This window comes from Canis lupus, chromosome 15 (assembly GCF_003254725.2).
Source record: "Canis lupus dingo isolate Sandy chromosome 15, ASM325472v2, whole genome shotgun sequence".
In the NCBI taxonomy this organism is placed as follows: domain Eukaryota; kingdom Metazoa; phylum Chordata; class Mammalia; order Carnivora; family Canidae; genus Canis; species Canis lupus.
In genome coordinates this window covers 16,432,643-16,449,984 of record NC_064257.1, presented here as the reverse complement: position 1 = coordinate 16,449,984, position 17,342 = coordinate 16,432,643, and the positions used below count along the sequence as shown (strand labels likewise).

At 43.0% G+C, this 17,342-nt stretch overlaps 1 protein-coding gene across 15 annotated transcripts in view; it reads left to right on the top strand.

Annotated features, from left to right (window-relative positions):
• Nucleotides 1-17,342, top strand: part of ST3GAL3 (ST3 beta-galactoside alpha-2,3-sialyltransferase 3) — a 198,136-nt gene that overhangs the window by 86,429 nt on the left and 94,365 nt on the right. For 14 of the 15 annotated variants that reach the window (XM_049094079.1, XM_049094075.1, XM_049094074.1 and 11 more), the window contains one exon: nucleotides 11,459-11,501. In XM_049094079.1, coding sequence (XP_048950036.1) covers nucleotides 11,459-11,501 — 43 coding nt within the window. Of the gene's footprint in view, nucleotides 1-1,405; nucleotides 1,440-11,458; nucleotides 11,502-17,342 lie in introns of those variants that run through there. The other variant, XM_049094077.1, reaches the window with a different exon arrangement.

The window sequence follows — 17,342 nt, the reverse complement described above, 5'->3', positions numbered from 1 at the left end:
GAGGGTAGGTCCTCATTCCATTATCCTTTAGCCCTTGGCACATAGTAATTTATCGTAGCTCAGAGATTGGAACCAAAGACGACTCCTTTAGAGAAAATCTGGCTGCAGAGCCTCTTCTTTTTGGTGGTCGGAGTTTTCTTGCCTGTTGGCCTGCCCTGTCTGTCTGGCTTGTGTGCATTCCAATATGAAGCACTGCAGTTTTCTGATAGAATGAAGTCCATATTTTTATCCTGTAAACTAAACTTTATATATCTTAATAGTGTTCCTCAAACTGGTCTTTGTGGGAAATGTTTGCTGATATAATCAGCAGCTGTTAGTTAATAAACATCTGTGTTGTGCAGATTATAGGGACAGTTGGTGGGAATTTGTGGTGATTCTTTAGAATGAAAAAGGGATGGGGGTCTCTGGAGACCAAAGTGCCAGTCGTACAGTTGGCTCATGGTGTGTACCTGTATTCCCAGAAATTGCATTCTGGGGCTCAGTGGCCTGATGATGAGGCTAGGGTAGGATACTTGGCTTGGGGAACTTTGAGAGAGGTCTCCCTTTGTCCTAGAATAGGATCTCGCTGTTTAGTGCAATGCTCCTGGCTCTTTACACGTGAGAGCAGAAGTTGAGAATGATACTATTTGTACACTACCCTAAAATAAACAGGAGGGGACTTAGGATTATCTAAAGTGGGTGTTATGAAAGCATTTATAATTTTGTTTACAGAATCATGAACAAAATGAAATACAAAGTATTATGCACTACATTAAATACCAAATTGCTTTAAAACACAAACATTTTCCAAAAAAATTTTTTAAAGATTTTATTTATTTATTCATGAGAGACACACACAGAGAGAGAAAGAGACAGAGACACAGGCAGAGGGAGAAGCAGGCTCCATGTAGGGAGCCCAATGCGGGACCTGATCCCAGGTCTCCAGGATCATGCCTCAGGCCGAAGGCGGCGCTAAACCTCTAAGCCACCAGGGCTGCCCACATTTTCAAATTTTTAAGTGAAAAGCTTGTGTTCGTTTCAGTGTTCATCATTTCTTATATCAAGGTTTATGCCTCAGAGCTCATCAGTTTTCCTGAATATTGCATATATGCTTGAAAAGAATGTGCTTTCTCTACTCGTTGGGCTTATATCAGTTCAACTCTATTAATTGTTCTGTTCAGGTCTTTTGAATTCTCACTGACTCTGTGAACCTGGTTTTTCAGTGCTTCTTGTGTTTCCCATTATGATGGCAGGAGACATATTGTATATTTCTCCTTGTAATTTCGTTAATTTTGTCCTACCGAAAGAGAGGTTTCATCACTAGGCACGTATACGTCAGTGAATGGCCTTCTTTTGTTTCTTTCCAGCTTCTGAACCTTCTAGGAATTTGCCTGAGCTCAGAACATCAACTTGGTCCTTTGGAATGGCAGCAGAAGGGTTAATGGTTAATTTCAAAGACCGTGAGCATCTGAAAAAGCACTGTCTGTGTACATTCACAGGTCTGATGTGGTACAGGTGCAGGAGGAGAGCAGAGATTTGCATTATCCATACCACTTCCCCCCTGGAGCCTGGCAAAGGACACACGTGTGCTCCTTGGTCAGGCATTTTTATAATGCTGAGCTTTGCAGCCTGGCTAAGGCAGAAGCCCAAACCACTAGACTAAACATCTCTCCTTCACTGCATATCTGTGGGCTTGCTGCTTTGACACCTGAGGAGAGGGTACCTTCAGGCACTGGGGGTGGGGGGCTGTCTATGCACATCAGCCTACATTGTACCTGGCTGACTTGCGAGTCCTAGAGTCTTCTGTTGTTACTGCAGATTTGGCATCAGTGGACTGACAGTGAGACCCAAGCTTTACTGCCAAATTCCCCAGACATGAACTGACCCTGAAGAGTTGGTACACTCAAAATAGCATTTCCGTTGTCTAAGCTGAATTCATATCCAACTTCAAAAACACATTTGCATACAGTGAGATGTCCTGGGATCTGCAGCCTTGCCCAAATCCGACAGTAAGAAACTCTGCTCCTGTGTCTCAGAGCTTTATGCCTCTGCCTTCCTGACTGCTTTCTATTCTGGTTTACATTTTCTGAAGATTAGACTTAAGCTTTCCTGCCGGTTGGGGAACTGGACACAGAACAGATCACCAGTAACCAGCTGATGAATATGAGAGTGTGGTGCCTGTCAGGTCAGATCCCTGGCTGTGCTGGAAATGGGGTAGTCACTCAGAGCCTCAGAAAGTCTTTGTGGATAAAGTTAAGTTTTCAGCTTTTATAAATGACAGGAGGGAATTACATTGGCAAATATGGAGCCTTCAAAAGGGAGCCCCACAGTAAAAGCCAGAAACCAAAATGGGAGAAGCGGTGTCTACGAAGAGCCAGAGCAGGCTCTCTATGGGCCGGTGACCATGAGGTAATTAGCTGGGAGCACTGGGAGCCAGAAATGGCCCGAGCTCAGTAAAAGGTGGTCAGGCTATTGATAGGTAGATGTAGCTACTGCCACCACCATTGGTGCACAATCATTGTTTCTCCTGGCATCAAGGGGTGGAAGAAGACAAGGAACCCAAGTCTTAGGGCTACTCGCTAGGCTCTCTTGGTCATTTGGTCACTCCATGCATTCTTCCATTTGTTTAGCACGTCTATGGAATACCAACCCCTTAAAGAAAAAAAAGAATACAACCCCTATGTCAGACCCTATATGAGATACAGATAGTTAGGATTGTTTAATTGCAAGCAACAGAAACTGAAGCTGACTAACTTAAAAGGAATTTACTGGAAGGGCATGGGTACCCATAGAGTCAAGTTAAATGTAAACCAGCTGGCCCTCCAAAAGGACATAAAGGGCAGTGCCAGAAATCTAGGTTACAACAAATGGTCCATTTCTTCAGCACCCTGTTTTACTGCCTGGTGCCACTTAGTTTAAGAGAGAGAGTCCAACTAACCTAGCTTTAGTCAAGAGCCTCCAGTCTGGGCAGGCAAATCCTGTTGACAGTCTCACCAATTGCCTGCAGTAGGAGAAGGATGGTTCCTTTTTATTTTTATTTATTTTGTATTTTTTATTTATGATAGTCACAGAGAGAGAGAGAGAGAGAGAGGCAGAGACATAGGCAGAGGGAGAAGCAGGCTCCATGCACCGGGAGCCCGATGTGGGATTCGATCCCGGGTCTCCAGGATCGCGCCCTGGGCCAAAGGCAGGCGCTAAACCGCTGCGCCACCCAGGGATCCCCAGAAGGATGGTTCCTTAAAAGAAATTCAAGGGGCTTGTTTCCAGAGGAGGACAGAAGGACCGGAGGACAACTTTGTTGATGCTCTAGCACGGAGTTAGAGGAACATGTAAGAGGGGGCGCAACCTGGGCAGGAGGTTACATTTGAAAGATGTACATTTGAAGTGAAAGAGAGTACATTTGAACTAGAGTCTAAAGGATAAGCAGGGATTAACCAAGTAGAGAGGTGAGGAGACATTTCAGACAGGAAAAAAACTGTTTTTAAGAAAAACTCTTATGTTGAGACAGCTTGTGGCTCATTCAAGGACCTGAAAGAAAGCTGGAGAGGCCTGAACAGAGAGCACAGCGGGGAAGATAGTGTAAGATGGAGATGGAAAGGTAGGTAAAGGCCAAGCCATGAAGGCCCTCATGGCACTACAGGAGTACCTGTTAGATTGTGCTTTGGTGACAACTGTATCTTGAAGGATGAGTGGGCATTTACCAAGTCAGCAGGTGAGTGAGGGCATTGCAAATAGAGGGAACATTGTCTGCAGTATCTCTCAGGTAGCAAGGCTGCCCAAAGGGAAGTGGCAGAGGGTGAGGCCAGGGGGACAGGTACAGGCAGATGAAGAGCTTGCCACATGGCCTAAGCAGCAGTGCAGATCCCGCAAAAGCAGTGACCATGATATAGGGAAGAGGATCTGTATTTAGAAATGAGAGAGGGTACACTAAATATGTCTTTCCCAAAGAACTGAATGGCAATGGCACTAGCAAACGAAACAAACCAAAAAGTAGGGTGCAGGGACACCTGGGTGGCTCAGCGGTTGAGCATCTGCCTTCGGCCCAGGGCATGATTCCAGGTTCTGGGATCGAGTACCGCATGGGGCTCCCTGCGAGGAGCCTGCTTCTCCCTCTGCCTGTGTCTCTGCCTCTCTCTGTGTGTCTCTCGTGAATAAATAAATAACATTAAAAAAAAGTAGGGTGGGGGATCACTGGGTGGCTCAGCGGTTTAGCGCCTGCCTTTGGCCCAGGGCGCGATCCTGTAGTCCTGGGATCGAGTTCCGTGTGGGGCTCTCAGCATGGAGCCTGCTTTTCCCTCCTCCTGTGTCTCTGCCTCTCTCTCTCTGTCTATCATAAATAAATAAATCTTTAAAAAAAAAAAAAACGTAGGGTGCAGATAAGTCTGATTTGTAGCATTTTGAGTTTGAGGCGACTGTGGGTTATTTAGAGGAATAATGTGTAGGAAATAACCAGTGTGGAAATGGGTTGGGAATAATGTTTTGAGTGAGGGGAAAAGCATGTACAAAGGCCTGGAGATGGTAAAGATACTTTGGAGGAAAATAAAGTAGCTCAGTCTGGCCAGAGCATAGAATTTGGCAGGGGCAGAGTGGGGGTGATGCAGGGACTCCAAAAGTAAAGTTGAAATGGTCTCTATAGGTCAGATCCTGAAGGACCTAATGAATCAAGAGACCGAGATACATTCTTAGAACAATAGTGGTCATTCAGAGGTTCTAAGCAGACATATGACATAACCACATTTATCCTATAGAAAGGTAGCTCTGGTCACATAGGAAGAGTCTTTGAGAGGGATAAGACAGGAGGCAGGTAATCCAAATGAGAGGTGAAGCTGGCTTTTTAGTCAACGATAGTAAAAATGGACAAAGGTAAATGGGTTTGAGATCTACTTAGAAGATGAAATTAAAAGAACACAGTAGTTCATGCATCCTGATGTTTATAGCAGCATTATCTACAATAGCCAAATTATGGAGACAGCCCAAGTGTCCCATTAATTGATGAATGGATAAAGAAGATGTGGTGTGTATACAATGGAATATTACTCAGCCATAAAAAAGATGAAACCTTGCCATTTGCAAGGATGTGGACGGAGCTAGAGAGTATTAGGGTAAGTGAAATAAGTCGGTCAGAGAAAGGCAAGTACCATATGATTTTATGTGTAGAATTTAAGAAACAAAAGAAATGAGCCAAGGAGGAAAAAGAGAGAGAGAGAGGCAAACCAAGAAACAGACTTTTAACTATAGAGAATAAACTGGTTACCAGAGGAGAGGTGGGTGGGGGAGGTGGGGGAAATAGAGGACAGGGATTAAGGAGTGCACTTGTCACGAGGAGCACCAGGTGAGGAATGAAGTGTTGAATCACTGTACTGTACCCTGAAACTAATATTACACTGTATGTTAACTAACTGGAATTTAAATAGAAACTTTTTTTTAAAAAAGGACATGGTAATTAAGTAAGAAGGAAACAGGAATCAAGGAATTCTCTCAGGTTTCAAGCTCAGCAGCTGGGTGAATAGTGGTACCATTCATTAAGCCAGGGACCACAAGAGGAGAACCAGGTTCTGCACATGTGAGAGTGGTGAAAGAGAACTCTGTGTGAGGCAGCCTGAGTTTCAGGTGTCTGTAAGAAGTGGAAATGTCCAGCAGACAGCTGGGTATACAAGTCTGGAGCTCAGGAAACAGTATGCGACTGAAGACTGAGACTAAAGTCCACTTCGCCTCTGATCTTAGCCCTACAGAGCTTAAAAGTAGGCCTTGAAAGGAGCAAATGTACTAAGTAATTTAACTGCACCTCAAAAATAAATAAGGAGTGCACAAATATCCTGCACCCAACAAAGTAAAATTCACATGGCTGGCATCCAATCAACCAAGCTCACCTGAAACTAATACAATACTCTGTTAACTATATTGGAATAAAAAAACGTAAGGGCGTCTGGCTGGCTCAGTCAGTAGAGCATGTGACTCTTGATCTTGGGGTTGTGAGATCTCATGATCTCAGGGTTGTGATGCCTACACCATGTTGGGTGTAGAGATTACTTAAGGAAAAATCTTTTAAAAATTTAAATTAAATCAAAACTTAAAATAAATAAAGAATGACCAGGCAATTCAGAAAAGCATGAAAATACAACCCATAATGAGGAGAAAAAACAATCAATAGAAATAGGCCTAGAGGGCGCCTAGGTTGCTCAGTCAGTTAAGCATCTGCCTTTGGCTCGGGTCACAATCCCAAGGTTCCGGGATCGAGTCTTGCATTGGGCTCCTGCTCGGCAGGGAGTCTGCTGCTCCTCTACCTGGTCCCCTCGGTCGTGTGTGCGCGCTCTCTCTCTCATGCGTGCTTTCTCTCTCTCAAATAAATAAATAAATAAATTATTTTTAAAAATTAAAAATTAAAAAAAAATTTAATTTTAAATTAATTAAAAATTTTTTAATTTTAAATTAATTTTAAAATAAATAATTTTTAAAAAATTATTTAAAAAAAGAAATGGACCTAGTGATAATGCAAAGGGTGGAATTAGTATGCAAAGACATCGAAACATGTATCTTCAAGAAGGTAGAAGAAAACATGGCAATATTAAGGAAAGACATATAAGATATAAAAAAGAAATCTAGAGATTTAAAAATAGTGTTTGAGATGAAGAATATACTGAATGGGTAAACGGCCAATTAGACACTCCAGAAGATAAGAGTAGTGAGCTAGAAGATACTTCAATAGGGATTACCTAAAATAAAATACAGAGAGCAAAATTACTGGGAAAAAAAAAATTGACAGCATCAGTTACTGGTGGGATGTCAAGCAGACTAATACTGTGTCATTGGAAGAGAGTGAGAGCAGACATTTTGAAGAAGTCATGGCCAGAAAATTTTCAAATTTGATTAAAACCATAATCCCATAGATCCAAGAATCTTCAGTGAACCCCAAACATAAGAAAGGTTTTGAAAACTGCACCACAGCACTTTGTAAGTACTCTCTGGTCATGTCTGAGAGAAGTTGGCATTTGAGAGGAAAAGTGGCCTCCCGGTGAGAGCTGCAGGAAAAGCAAGGTCTTGCAGGGCAGAGCAAGGCTTCGGTCTGCCGGGAAGTAGAGGGAGGTAAGCCAGAGGACATTCTAGAAAGATTTTATTTTATTTTTTTAAAGCTTTAAAAAATTTATTTATTCAGGAGAGACAGAGAGAGAGGTGGAGATGTAGGCAGAGGGAGAAGCATCTCAGGACTCTGGGATCATGACCTGAGCCAAAGGCAGATGCTCAACTACTGAGCCACCTAGGCGCCCCTATAGAAAGATTTTAAAAGGAAGGTTGGTGGGGGAAGAAAAACCGACAGCAGAATGAGGGTGAGGGGAAAACAGTCTACCGCCCATTTTAACAGTGGCCTATTTGACATAGGCATGGCCACACCTATTGTACCTGGGAGATGAAGCTAGCTCTAAGTTTTCCAAAGACTTCCTATGTCCCGAGACCCTGCCTTTGTTCAGGACCGCCCATTCCTTCTTCTGGTAAATGCTCCCAACCACATGTGTCATGTGGGAATCATAATTTTTTACAACCCTGTCTCCTGTCGCTGTGATTAGAGCAGGTGTGAGGAACGGATGCACACTAGGCCATTTGGGCCCTTCCCGGGAGTTCTGCTATCAGGAGCAGAGAGACTGAGTCCCTTTCTACGCTTTGGTTGTGTGAACCATTAAATTGCTCTTTCTGCCTTAATTAGTACAACCAGGATATTGCACATTCAAGACACATCAGGGAATAATCAAAGCCGACTTCATTTTGTTTCCCCATGTCCTCTTAAAATGTTTTCAGCGTGGGAGGTCCGGAGAATCTTTTTGATACCGCTGAGGTAATAAAAATCCCATGGTCACATTGAGTCACAAATTCCAAAATTAGAGTATCCAGCCTTATGTAATAGCCATAGCTTTCAATTCATTCAAAGCTCCAGTGACTTTTCCCCTCCCTGCACTTAGGGCTTCGTACCAGCAGGTGCCTGCCCCTGGGAAGGGGATGTGCCCTGCTTGGCGTTCTCCTGCCACTCCTCCCAGATGTGGGCTGTAGTTTCTGACCTCTCTAGAATTGGTGGGGAATGGAGAGAGAGAGTGTGAGCAGAAAAGACATAAGATCCTGTTAGCACTGTCTCAACTGTTGAGTGTTTAAAGCTAATGCTTGTGGGATGCTCTGGTAGGCATTTTGGAGACCCCCTCCAACTAGGGACCTTCTGTGCAGTTCTCCTGATGAGAGTAATGCACTCACTGAAACCTCATCACTCCTTCTGCAGCTCCTGGGGCTACCGCTGTCTTTCCACTGAGGGAACTGCTGAGGCCCTGGCTACCCCCTGGACAGGTGTTTGGAAGGGACCTAGAACAAACCCATACTAGCTCATTCACACATCCTTTTCTACAACAAATTCTGGGCGTGGAGACCGGTTCTAATGCAGCTCTCCTTCGCATCCAGCCCGTCTTGTGTCCTTTTACACTTGTCAGATGGAAGTCAGCCCCCTGGAAGTCCACCATGTTCCCTATTATTTAAGGCTCATTGTCAAACTTCCCTCACAAGGAGTGAGGGACAGACAAGTCCTACCCGTTCTGCCTCTTAAGTGAAATGGTGTCCATAGCACTACCCTCTCCAGGGAAGTTGTTCGAATCCTCTGTCCTTAATTTCTCATAGCCAGTTACTTTTATATTTGAGGTAGGGAGGGCCTTTTGAATTACATAGCAAGCTTTCAGATATTTCCCTTAAAAATTTACATCTCAGTCTAGAACCTCACCTTAGTGTCTGAGATCTCTCATCCCGGAGTCTTGCCCGAAATACCGTTTTTTGTGTAAGAGAGAGCGCAAATGAGCAAGGGGGTGGGGAGGGGCAGAGGGAGAGGGAGACAGAGAATGCTAAGCAGGCTCCACACCCAGTGCAGAGCCTGACTCGGGGCTGTATCTCACGACTTGAGCCAAAATCAAGGGTTGGACACTTATGGACTGAGCCACCCAGGTGCCCCTCAAATGCTCTCATTAAATAATCTTGGTAATAACTATCAACAGATATTTATGGATCACCTACTATTGCAGTCATGAAAGAGAGTCACTTCCAGTCCTCATGGGCTGCCAGTCTAGGACAGGGTTTATAGACTGTTAGCCCACAGGATGAATCCTGCCCGTGGACACATTTTGGGTAACTCTCATAATCTTTAAAATTTTCTTGAATCTATTGCTAATAGTTACACATTGAGAAGTTTTACCTTAAAAGATCCAGATTCTTGAATTAAAAAAAAAATTAGAAGGTGGCAGTGCTGGGCCTGCATCACTGACTGCCTTTGTTAGCTGGTGCTGGTGGAGGCTTCCCCTTTGGCAGGGCATGGAGTCTCCAGATGGGCTCCAATCCGCTCGGCTCTGTGACCCAAAGGCAATGTCAGTTGCCATTTATCATTGTTGGGCTCACACAATTACCTTTCCTTAAATTACAGAGTAAGGTGAAACATCTCTGGTACTCCTGTCTCTTAACAAAAGAGAGAAAACAACAGTCAAAGAGAGCCATGAAGAGAGTATCTTTAGAAATGCAAAGAGTTCTTATCTATTTAAAATGCAGTTAGTACATGTTTGTATAAAACCAAATTTAAGGTGCCACTGGAAAATAATCCATAGATCTCATTGTGGCTACTGTACAAAAATGAAGAGCGAAAAAAAAGACATTTCAACCGGATTTGTTTTTAATGCAACTAAAATTAGTAGTATGAGTTACTATGGGAGAGTATCATATTCCCCCCCTTCTCCCTTCATTTGGGTTATGTTCTTGCTTGGCCCTGACATCTGAATTTGCAACGAGGGGAAACATTCTTTGGTGTCCCTGGAAGGGAGCAGCCAAAGCATGGATTCACTCTATGTCCAAGGAAGTGTTAGCTCAGGTCTGAGGAGCAGTAGCAGGCTAGTTGCCCCAAGGTTATGACCACATGGGGGAGAAGCAACAGGTGTGGGCAAGTTAATGAGATTTTTTTTTATGGAATGATAAATAGGATTGTTGAAAGAGTATTAACCTTTGAAACCAAGCCTTTTTGCGAATTTTGTTTTCGATTTATTTTTAAAATTAAAGCCTTTTTTCCCCCTTTACTGACTTTTAGAAGTTCCTGATATATTAAGCAAAATCTCTCGTCCATTTGTCTGAGTTGGAGCAAAAGCAGAGTTATTTTGAGGAAAGGCATTGACTGCTCAAGTGTATTCTCCTGGGAGGCCAGCTTCTGTTGGGCTGTGTGTCCTAGCTGATAGCTTCAGTTTTAAGAAGAGGAATTACTCTACTACTACAGCTCTGCTGCTTAAGAAAGAGTACAAATCTGGGCCTTACTTGGCCTTGCAGAATGGCTCCTGTGAGGTACTTGCTAGTATGTGTAACGTCCTTCTCTTGGCCCATCATTGCTTATTAAAGACTGAGTTCCCCCAAAGCCTTGCTGCATGGTCTTTTCCATTTAGTTGTTTGGTCTTGGTGTTCTGTTTTACCTTCAGGTGAAGCCAGGCTCGCTGAGAACTGCATTCATAGACTGCCTTGTTTTGATGTAGTCACTCTACACACACACACACACACACACACACACACACACATATCTTGAAATCATTGAACAAAGATATAAAAAATAATCTTAAGACATTTCTCAAGGCTTAGTTGCAGGAATAGCTGTGATTCTCCTGGTTTATTTATGAACACTGTAAACCATTTTATCAGTGCTTTGCATTTAGCTTTAGCTATGAGAACTCTTGGGGGTGCATCTATAATCATCCCCTAGCAAGCATATAGGACCTTATAGGTCATCTGATTTTGGAATTCTCATCCTGGCTGCATTTTACGATTTTTCTTGTGCTTATTTCCCCTTTGGTCCCAGATATCTTCTTTTTAAAAATCTTATACTTCATCAACTTTGTAAGACCGACTGCTTCAACTTCACTTTAGGATGAGGCAAGACATAAAGGACTTAAACTCTTAATGATTTATCATTTGCAGTAAACATACTACAACTTAATTTTAGATGTTGTTTTAATTTCCTATCCTTTATGTAATCAGATATGTCAGCTCTTTGTGGTTGTCATGTAGAAGAAGGGATCATGGCTATGGATTTGAAGACCCCTTGGCTTCCATGTCTTCATAGTGAACATAGCTGCTTCAGCAAAAAATTATGATTAGAACTTAGAGGAAGCAGAGACTGCTTCTGGCCCTATTACTTCTGGGGGTCTGGTTTTGTGGTTTAAGTAAATTTTAGTCAAGTACCACATTTAAACAGGAAGGCAGTTACATGCCAGCTAGGACTGCTGGCCTAGAGGGTCTGGGAAACACCTGGCATTGAACCTGGTCCTTTAATAAACAGGTGTTCAGCACGACTTAAATTTAATCGTGGCTTATGTATTTGGGTCTGTTCCTTGAGCAGGTGTCTGTCCCCATGGTCTATGTCTGGGGAATAATACAGTTTGCTAGTGTCAACAGTGGCTTGACTTCAATGACATTTTCTGGTTTTCTTTTTCAGAGTATGATCGGTTGGGTTTCCTCCTGAAGCTGGACTCTAAACTGTGAGTAGAATGAGAAAGTGCCTTGACTCTGTGTTAGAGACATCTGTGGGAGCTGGGGTCCAGCTTCAAAGGCTCACCTCCTCAGCCCTGTGTTTGTTGTGGGACTCCCTGGGGTCTCTGGCCTAGTCAGCCGACTCTTAGAGCATGTTGCGGTTTGCAGGGGCCCAGAGAGGATGGGATTGTAGTGCAAACATAAAACCTTCAGTTTGGCTGGTACAGGCAGCTCCGTACACAAGGAGCCACTGCCGGCTTCGAGGAAGAAGGAGGCCTTTGGAAAGGCTTTTGCAGTAGGAAGCAGTGCCTCACGAAGATTCTTGGCAGCCTGGTGTGCAAAGCCTTCCGTGATCAGACTTCCTCTCCTGCATTAGCTCCTGTCACTCTGCCACAGGCAAAGCCTCCATCCCCCTCTGCCTCTACATGTGTTCCTTACTGGTGCTTGCACTTCCCTTTCCTGGCTGGCTGGTCAACTAGGAAAACTCAAAGACCACCTCTTCCCTACACAATATTCATGACCTCTTCTCCATGCTTCCTGTGAATGTTTGCCCTCTGTCACCCATGATCTCCGTGTACTATAATTAACTGTGTAATAATTATCAATTTATTAAGAGCGTGGGCTCGGAGCCAGACCTGATTTGGTTCAAATCCCGGATTGCCATTTACTGTCTTTGTGATTGGGGGCCTGCTACTTAGCCACACTGAGCCTCACTTCCGTCTATAAGATGAGGACACCAATATACCTACCTCACAGGGTTATTGTAAGGATTTAATTGAAATAATTAATTCATAGGGGCTTTCAAGTACAGAGTATGTAATCCTTTCAGAATCCTCCCCCCGACCTGGCCTTCTTGGTCTCCCTAGCACCTACCACAGTGGCCCCATGATGGATGGAGAGGTGGGTGACCTAAGATGCCTTGAGATTGGGCTGTATCCATCCTGTGTGTTCATGCCCTGCCCGGCACCTCCCACATGGTTGATATGCAGGAAATGGTTGCAAAACTGCCTGTGGCTTCTTTGCTTTCTTGCATGAGGCCTTGGCCAGAGCTGCTTGTGATGGTGATGACTGTGCCTGCACACGATGCACCGAACCTAGGGCTGTTTGGCTTTCCCACTGAATTGTCTAGCGCCTAGGCCTGTCTCCTGATTTCTGGCTTTGCGGTTCTTGTACCTCAGGCTGTGAATTCAGGCATCGTAATTCTCCCAGTTGCCTAACATCACAGAGGCAGCCACGAGGGAAAGATGGTCCACTTTTGATATCAGGCCCGTAGAGAGATGTCAGCCACATGTTAACATCTGGGGACTGGGGCGCAATTATGCTAGAAAGCCACAGACCTCACTCTTAGGAAAATTCTTAATTTAGTGCTCTGGACAGAAAAGAAATCCAGGATAAGTTGTAAACAAGTGAAATGCCACCAGAATGGAAGAGATATAGTAATTTACCAAGTCAAATCACATTGATGAACAAAAGGCATGTTATCTGAGACACGTTAACTACAGTATTTAAACGGTCTCCAGCGGCGTAAGGAGGGGAATTAGGAGGGCGCTCCTGTCCTGCTGTCCTGACAGTTGGGTGGTACCCAGCAGGCTGTTGTGCAGCTTTCTGTGATGTACCAGGCTTGACCCATGAGCCATTTGAGTCAACCTGATCTTTTTTTTTTTTTAAGATTTTATTTATTTATTCACAAGAGAGAGAGAGAGGCAGAGACACAGGCAGTGGGAGAAGTAGGCTCCCTGCAGGGAGCCCGACATGGGACTCTATCCTGGGACTTCAGGATCATGCCCTGGGCTGAAGGCGGCACTCAACCACTGAGCCACCCGGGCTGCCCTCAACCTGGTCTTTAGCTCAGGGAATAACTCACAAGTTAAGGTATAAGCTGGAACTCTTCCTGTTTCTTATTGCAAAGGCTTTTCCAGTCCAGTGCTTATCTTTAGAAGAAAGCACAGATTTTGTGGGAATGATTTTTACCTGCTTCCAGGAAGAAGTTTCCAAATTAAGAGTTCTGATATAATCCCTTAGCAGTTTCCAGATCTCCTCTTATGAAGTCGCCTTCTGCTGTATCGTATTCTATTTCCAGCCTACGGAAAGAACCTGAACTTGAGTTCTGACTCAAGAACTGGATTTGAATCCTGCCCCTGCTGCTTAGGATTACATGACTAGCTAATTTGTTTTAGTTCTCGGAATACCAGTTTTTCCTTATGAAAAATGTAGGTGGTAGTACAAGGTTTTTAGGAAGAATAGAAGAAAGGGTTGTATAAAATATGAATAAATTTAAATGTAAGAATTTCTTTTTATCTTGATTGGATTAATTTAGATTCTTAAAATTTTATTTATTTAATTTTTAAAGTGAATAGTTTTTTAAACAGAATTGTCTAAAATTGAAGTATAGTTGATACACAATGTTACACTAGCTTCAGGTGTACAACATAGTGATTTAAAGAGTCCACACGTTATGCTTTGCTTACCACAAGTGTAGCTGCTATGAGTTGCTGTACTTCTGGAGTATAGGAATTCATATGTTTTGGAAATTTTTCAGCCATTACTTGTTTACTTATTTTTATTTTTTAGATTATTTATTTATTTATTTATTTGACAGAGAGAGAGCATGAGTGCACAAGTAGGGGGAGCAGTTGAGGGAGAGGGAGAAGCAGGCTCTCCACTGAGCAGGGAGCCGGATGTGGGGCTCAATCCTAGGACCCCAGGATTATGACCTAAGCCAAAGGCAGACACTTAATCGACTGAGCCACCCAGGTGCCCCCATTATCTGTTTAAGTATTGCCTCTGCCCATTCTCTCTCTTCTCCCTTTTAATCAGAGTTTAAATGTTAGACCTTTCATTCTAGCCTCCAAGTCTACTAACATCTCTTCCATATTTTTCATCTTTTGATCCTTTCCACATTAAACTGGAACCCCAAAGGATTTAGCATAGGATGACCTAGAAGGAAACCTGCACCCCTAAACCAGGACTGCAGTAAAGGTTGCCAGGATCTGAGTGGATCAGAGTAGTAATAAGTTGTTTGTTTTTTAAGATTTTATTTATTTATTTATTCATGAGAGACAGAGAGAGAAAGGCAGAGACACAGGCAGAGGGAGACGCAGGTTCCATGCAAGGAGCCCAATGTGGGACTCGATCCAAGGACTCCAGGATCATGCCCAGGGCTGAAGAGAGGCACTCAACAGCTAAGCCACCCAGGTGTCCCAGGGTAATAAGTCAGTAAAACAACACTCAAAAAAAAAAAAAAAAAAAAAAGAAAAAGAAAAAAAAGCAACACTTGATATTCACAGCCTGGTGAGCTATGGAACCTCAAGCTATGAACTTCAAGTGTATGAGAGTTTAAGGTACTCAAGACTGGCAGTGCCTGTCAAGGTCTTGGCAGAGGCAAATGCAGACCTGCTCTGGAGATAGACATGAACTCCTTGCAAATAACCTTTCAAGGAAATGAACAGCTAACAGTAAAAATAACTAAGTGCAAAAGGAAATAAGGCTTCATTAGTGAGAACCACGAAAAACAACAGACAACAGAGGGGGACCCATAAAGACTTGTGAAATCGGAATTACCAGACACAATTGATAAAGCAATTAGATTTACTATTTTTAAGGAAACAAAGACAAGGTTGAATTATATATTACATACATGGAATAGGGGATTATAAAAAGCAAAATATTGGAAAAATAAAACTTCTAGAATTGGAAAACACATTTAGTAAAATTAAAAACTCAATAGGATTGATCAGGATTAGATACCTAATCCTGTGTTAGTGAACTGGAAGATAAGTCAGAAGAAATGATTTGTAATGGGTTAGCCAACATTTTCTGTAAGGGCCAGATGATCAACATTTTAGCCAACATTGGCTTTATTGTTTCTGTTGCAACTCCTTAGCTCTACTGCCATAACATGAAGGCAGCCAGGGACAGCATGTAGACAAATGAGTAAGTTTGTATTCCAATGAAATTTCATTTATGGACACTGAAATTTTAATATAGTTTTTATGTATCATGAAATAGTCCTCTGATTTTTTTTTTCTCAGCTGTTAAAAATAACTCTTAACTCATGGACCATAAGAAAAACAAGATAGTGGGTTGGATTTGGCCCACAAATCATAGTTGCCTTCATTGAGAGTTCTGCACAGATATATCTACATGAAAATTGTCTCCCCACCTCAGTTGCTTTCCATTCTTGAAATCCTAATATGCAGAAATAGGCTTTTTTTTTTAAGATTTTATGTATTTATTCATGAGAGTGTGTACACCAAGAGGAAGAGAGGCAGAGACACAGGCAGAGGGAGAAGCAGGCTCCTTGCAGGGAGCTCAATGTGAGACTCGATCCCAGGTCTCCAGGGTCACGCCCTGGACTGAAGGTGGCACTAAACTGCTGAGCCACCCAGGCTGCCCCAGAAATAGTCTTAATTATTATTTTTTTAAAAAATATTTATTTATTCATGAGAGACACAGAGAGAGAGAGACAGACAGAGACACAGGCAGAGGGAGAAGCAGGCTCCATGCAAGGAGCCCGATGTGGGACTCGATCCTGGGTCCCCAGGATCACACCCTGGGCTGCAGGCGGCGCTAAACCGCTGCGCCGCCGGGGTGCCCAAATAGTCTTAATTAAATAATGTCTCTAGATCCAGTGATTCTCCCCAAATCTGGAAATAGATGTTTTGGATTTTTTTGGTCTTTACTATATTATTTTAATTATATCCCTGTGAAGAAAAATAGTCTCCTCTTTCCTTTGAGAATTCCTTGTTGCTTGTATCTATATGACAAAATCATATGTCAACACTTTGAAAATTATTCAGAATACTTCTATGCATTGAGCTATACGACGAAACCTTGTCTTTTAACTACAAACTATGTTCAGGAGGCCAGTGTTTTTTGGCAGTTAAAAACGTGGACTGTGGTGTCAGATGTGGATTTTTTAAGGCCCAGTTCCACGTCTTACTAACTGTAATCTTGAGTGAGTTATAAAATGGGAATGATAATAATCATCCAAGGATGAGACTCAGCCTACCCTTATCAGTGTCTGCTAAATTGGGAAGGATATAGCCCAAAAATGAGACTTGAGCCTCAGCTTACCTCCTGTTCGTGCCTCAGATTTCAGTTTTTAACTCATACATTTAACAAGTATTTCTTTTTAAGATTATTTTATTTTATTTTATTTATTTATTTTTTTAAGATTTTATTTATTTATTCATGAAAGACACGAGAGAGAGGCAGAGACACAGGCAGAGGGAGAAGCAGGCTCCATGCAGGGAGCACAACATGGGACTCGATCTGGGTCTCCAGGATCACACCCTGGGCCGAAGGCAGGCACCAGACCGCTGAGCCACCCAGGGATTCCCAAGATTATTTATTTTAGAGAGAGAGAGAGTGTGTGCCTGCACTTATAAGCAGGGGGAGGGGCAGAGAGAGAGGGAGAGGAAAAGAATCCCAAGCAGACTCCCCGCTAAGTGTGAAGCCTGACTCAGGGCTTGACCTCATGACCCCGAGATCATGACCCAAACCCAAACCAAGAGTACTACACTCACCCGACTTGAGTGAACACCCCCAGGCACCCCGCAAATATTTCTTGAGTACCAACTATGCTCTTTGTAATTGGGATAAAATGAAATTCTAAGCCAAATGGATGACCTTACAAGCTTGATTGGAAAGGGTTCCTGTGAGCCAGAGGCTTAGTGAATGGGAAGGGGGTAGATGAGAGCTGCAGGGGACGGTAGGAGGTAGTATTTCTGGAGAGTATGAACAATGGGCGGGTTTTTGTTTTTTATTTTGTCTAATAAGAATGACATAAGCTTTAAAAAAAAAAAAAGAAGGACATAAGCTGTTGCTTAGAAGCATAAATGGAGTAC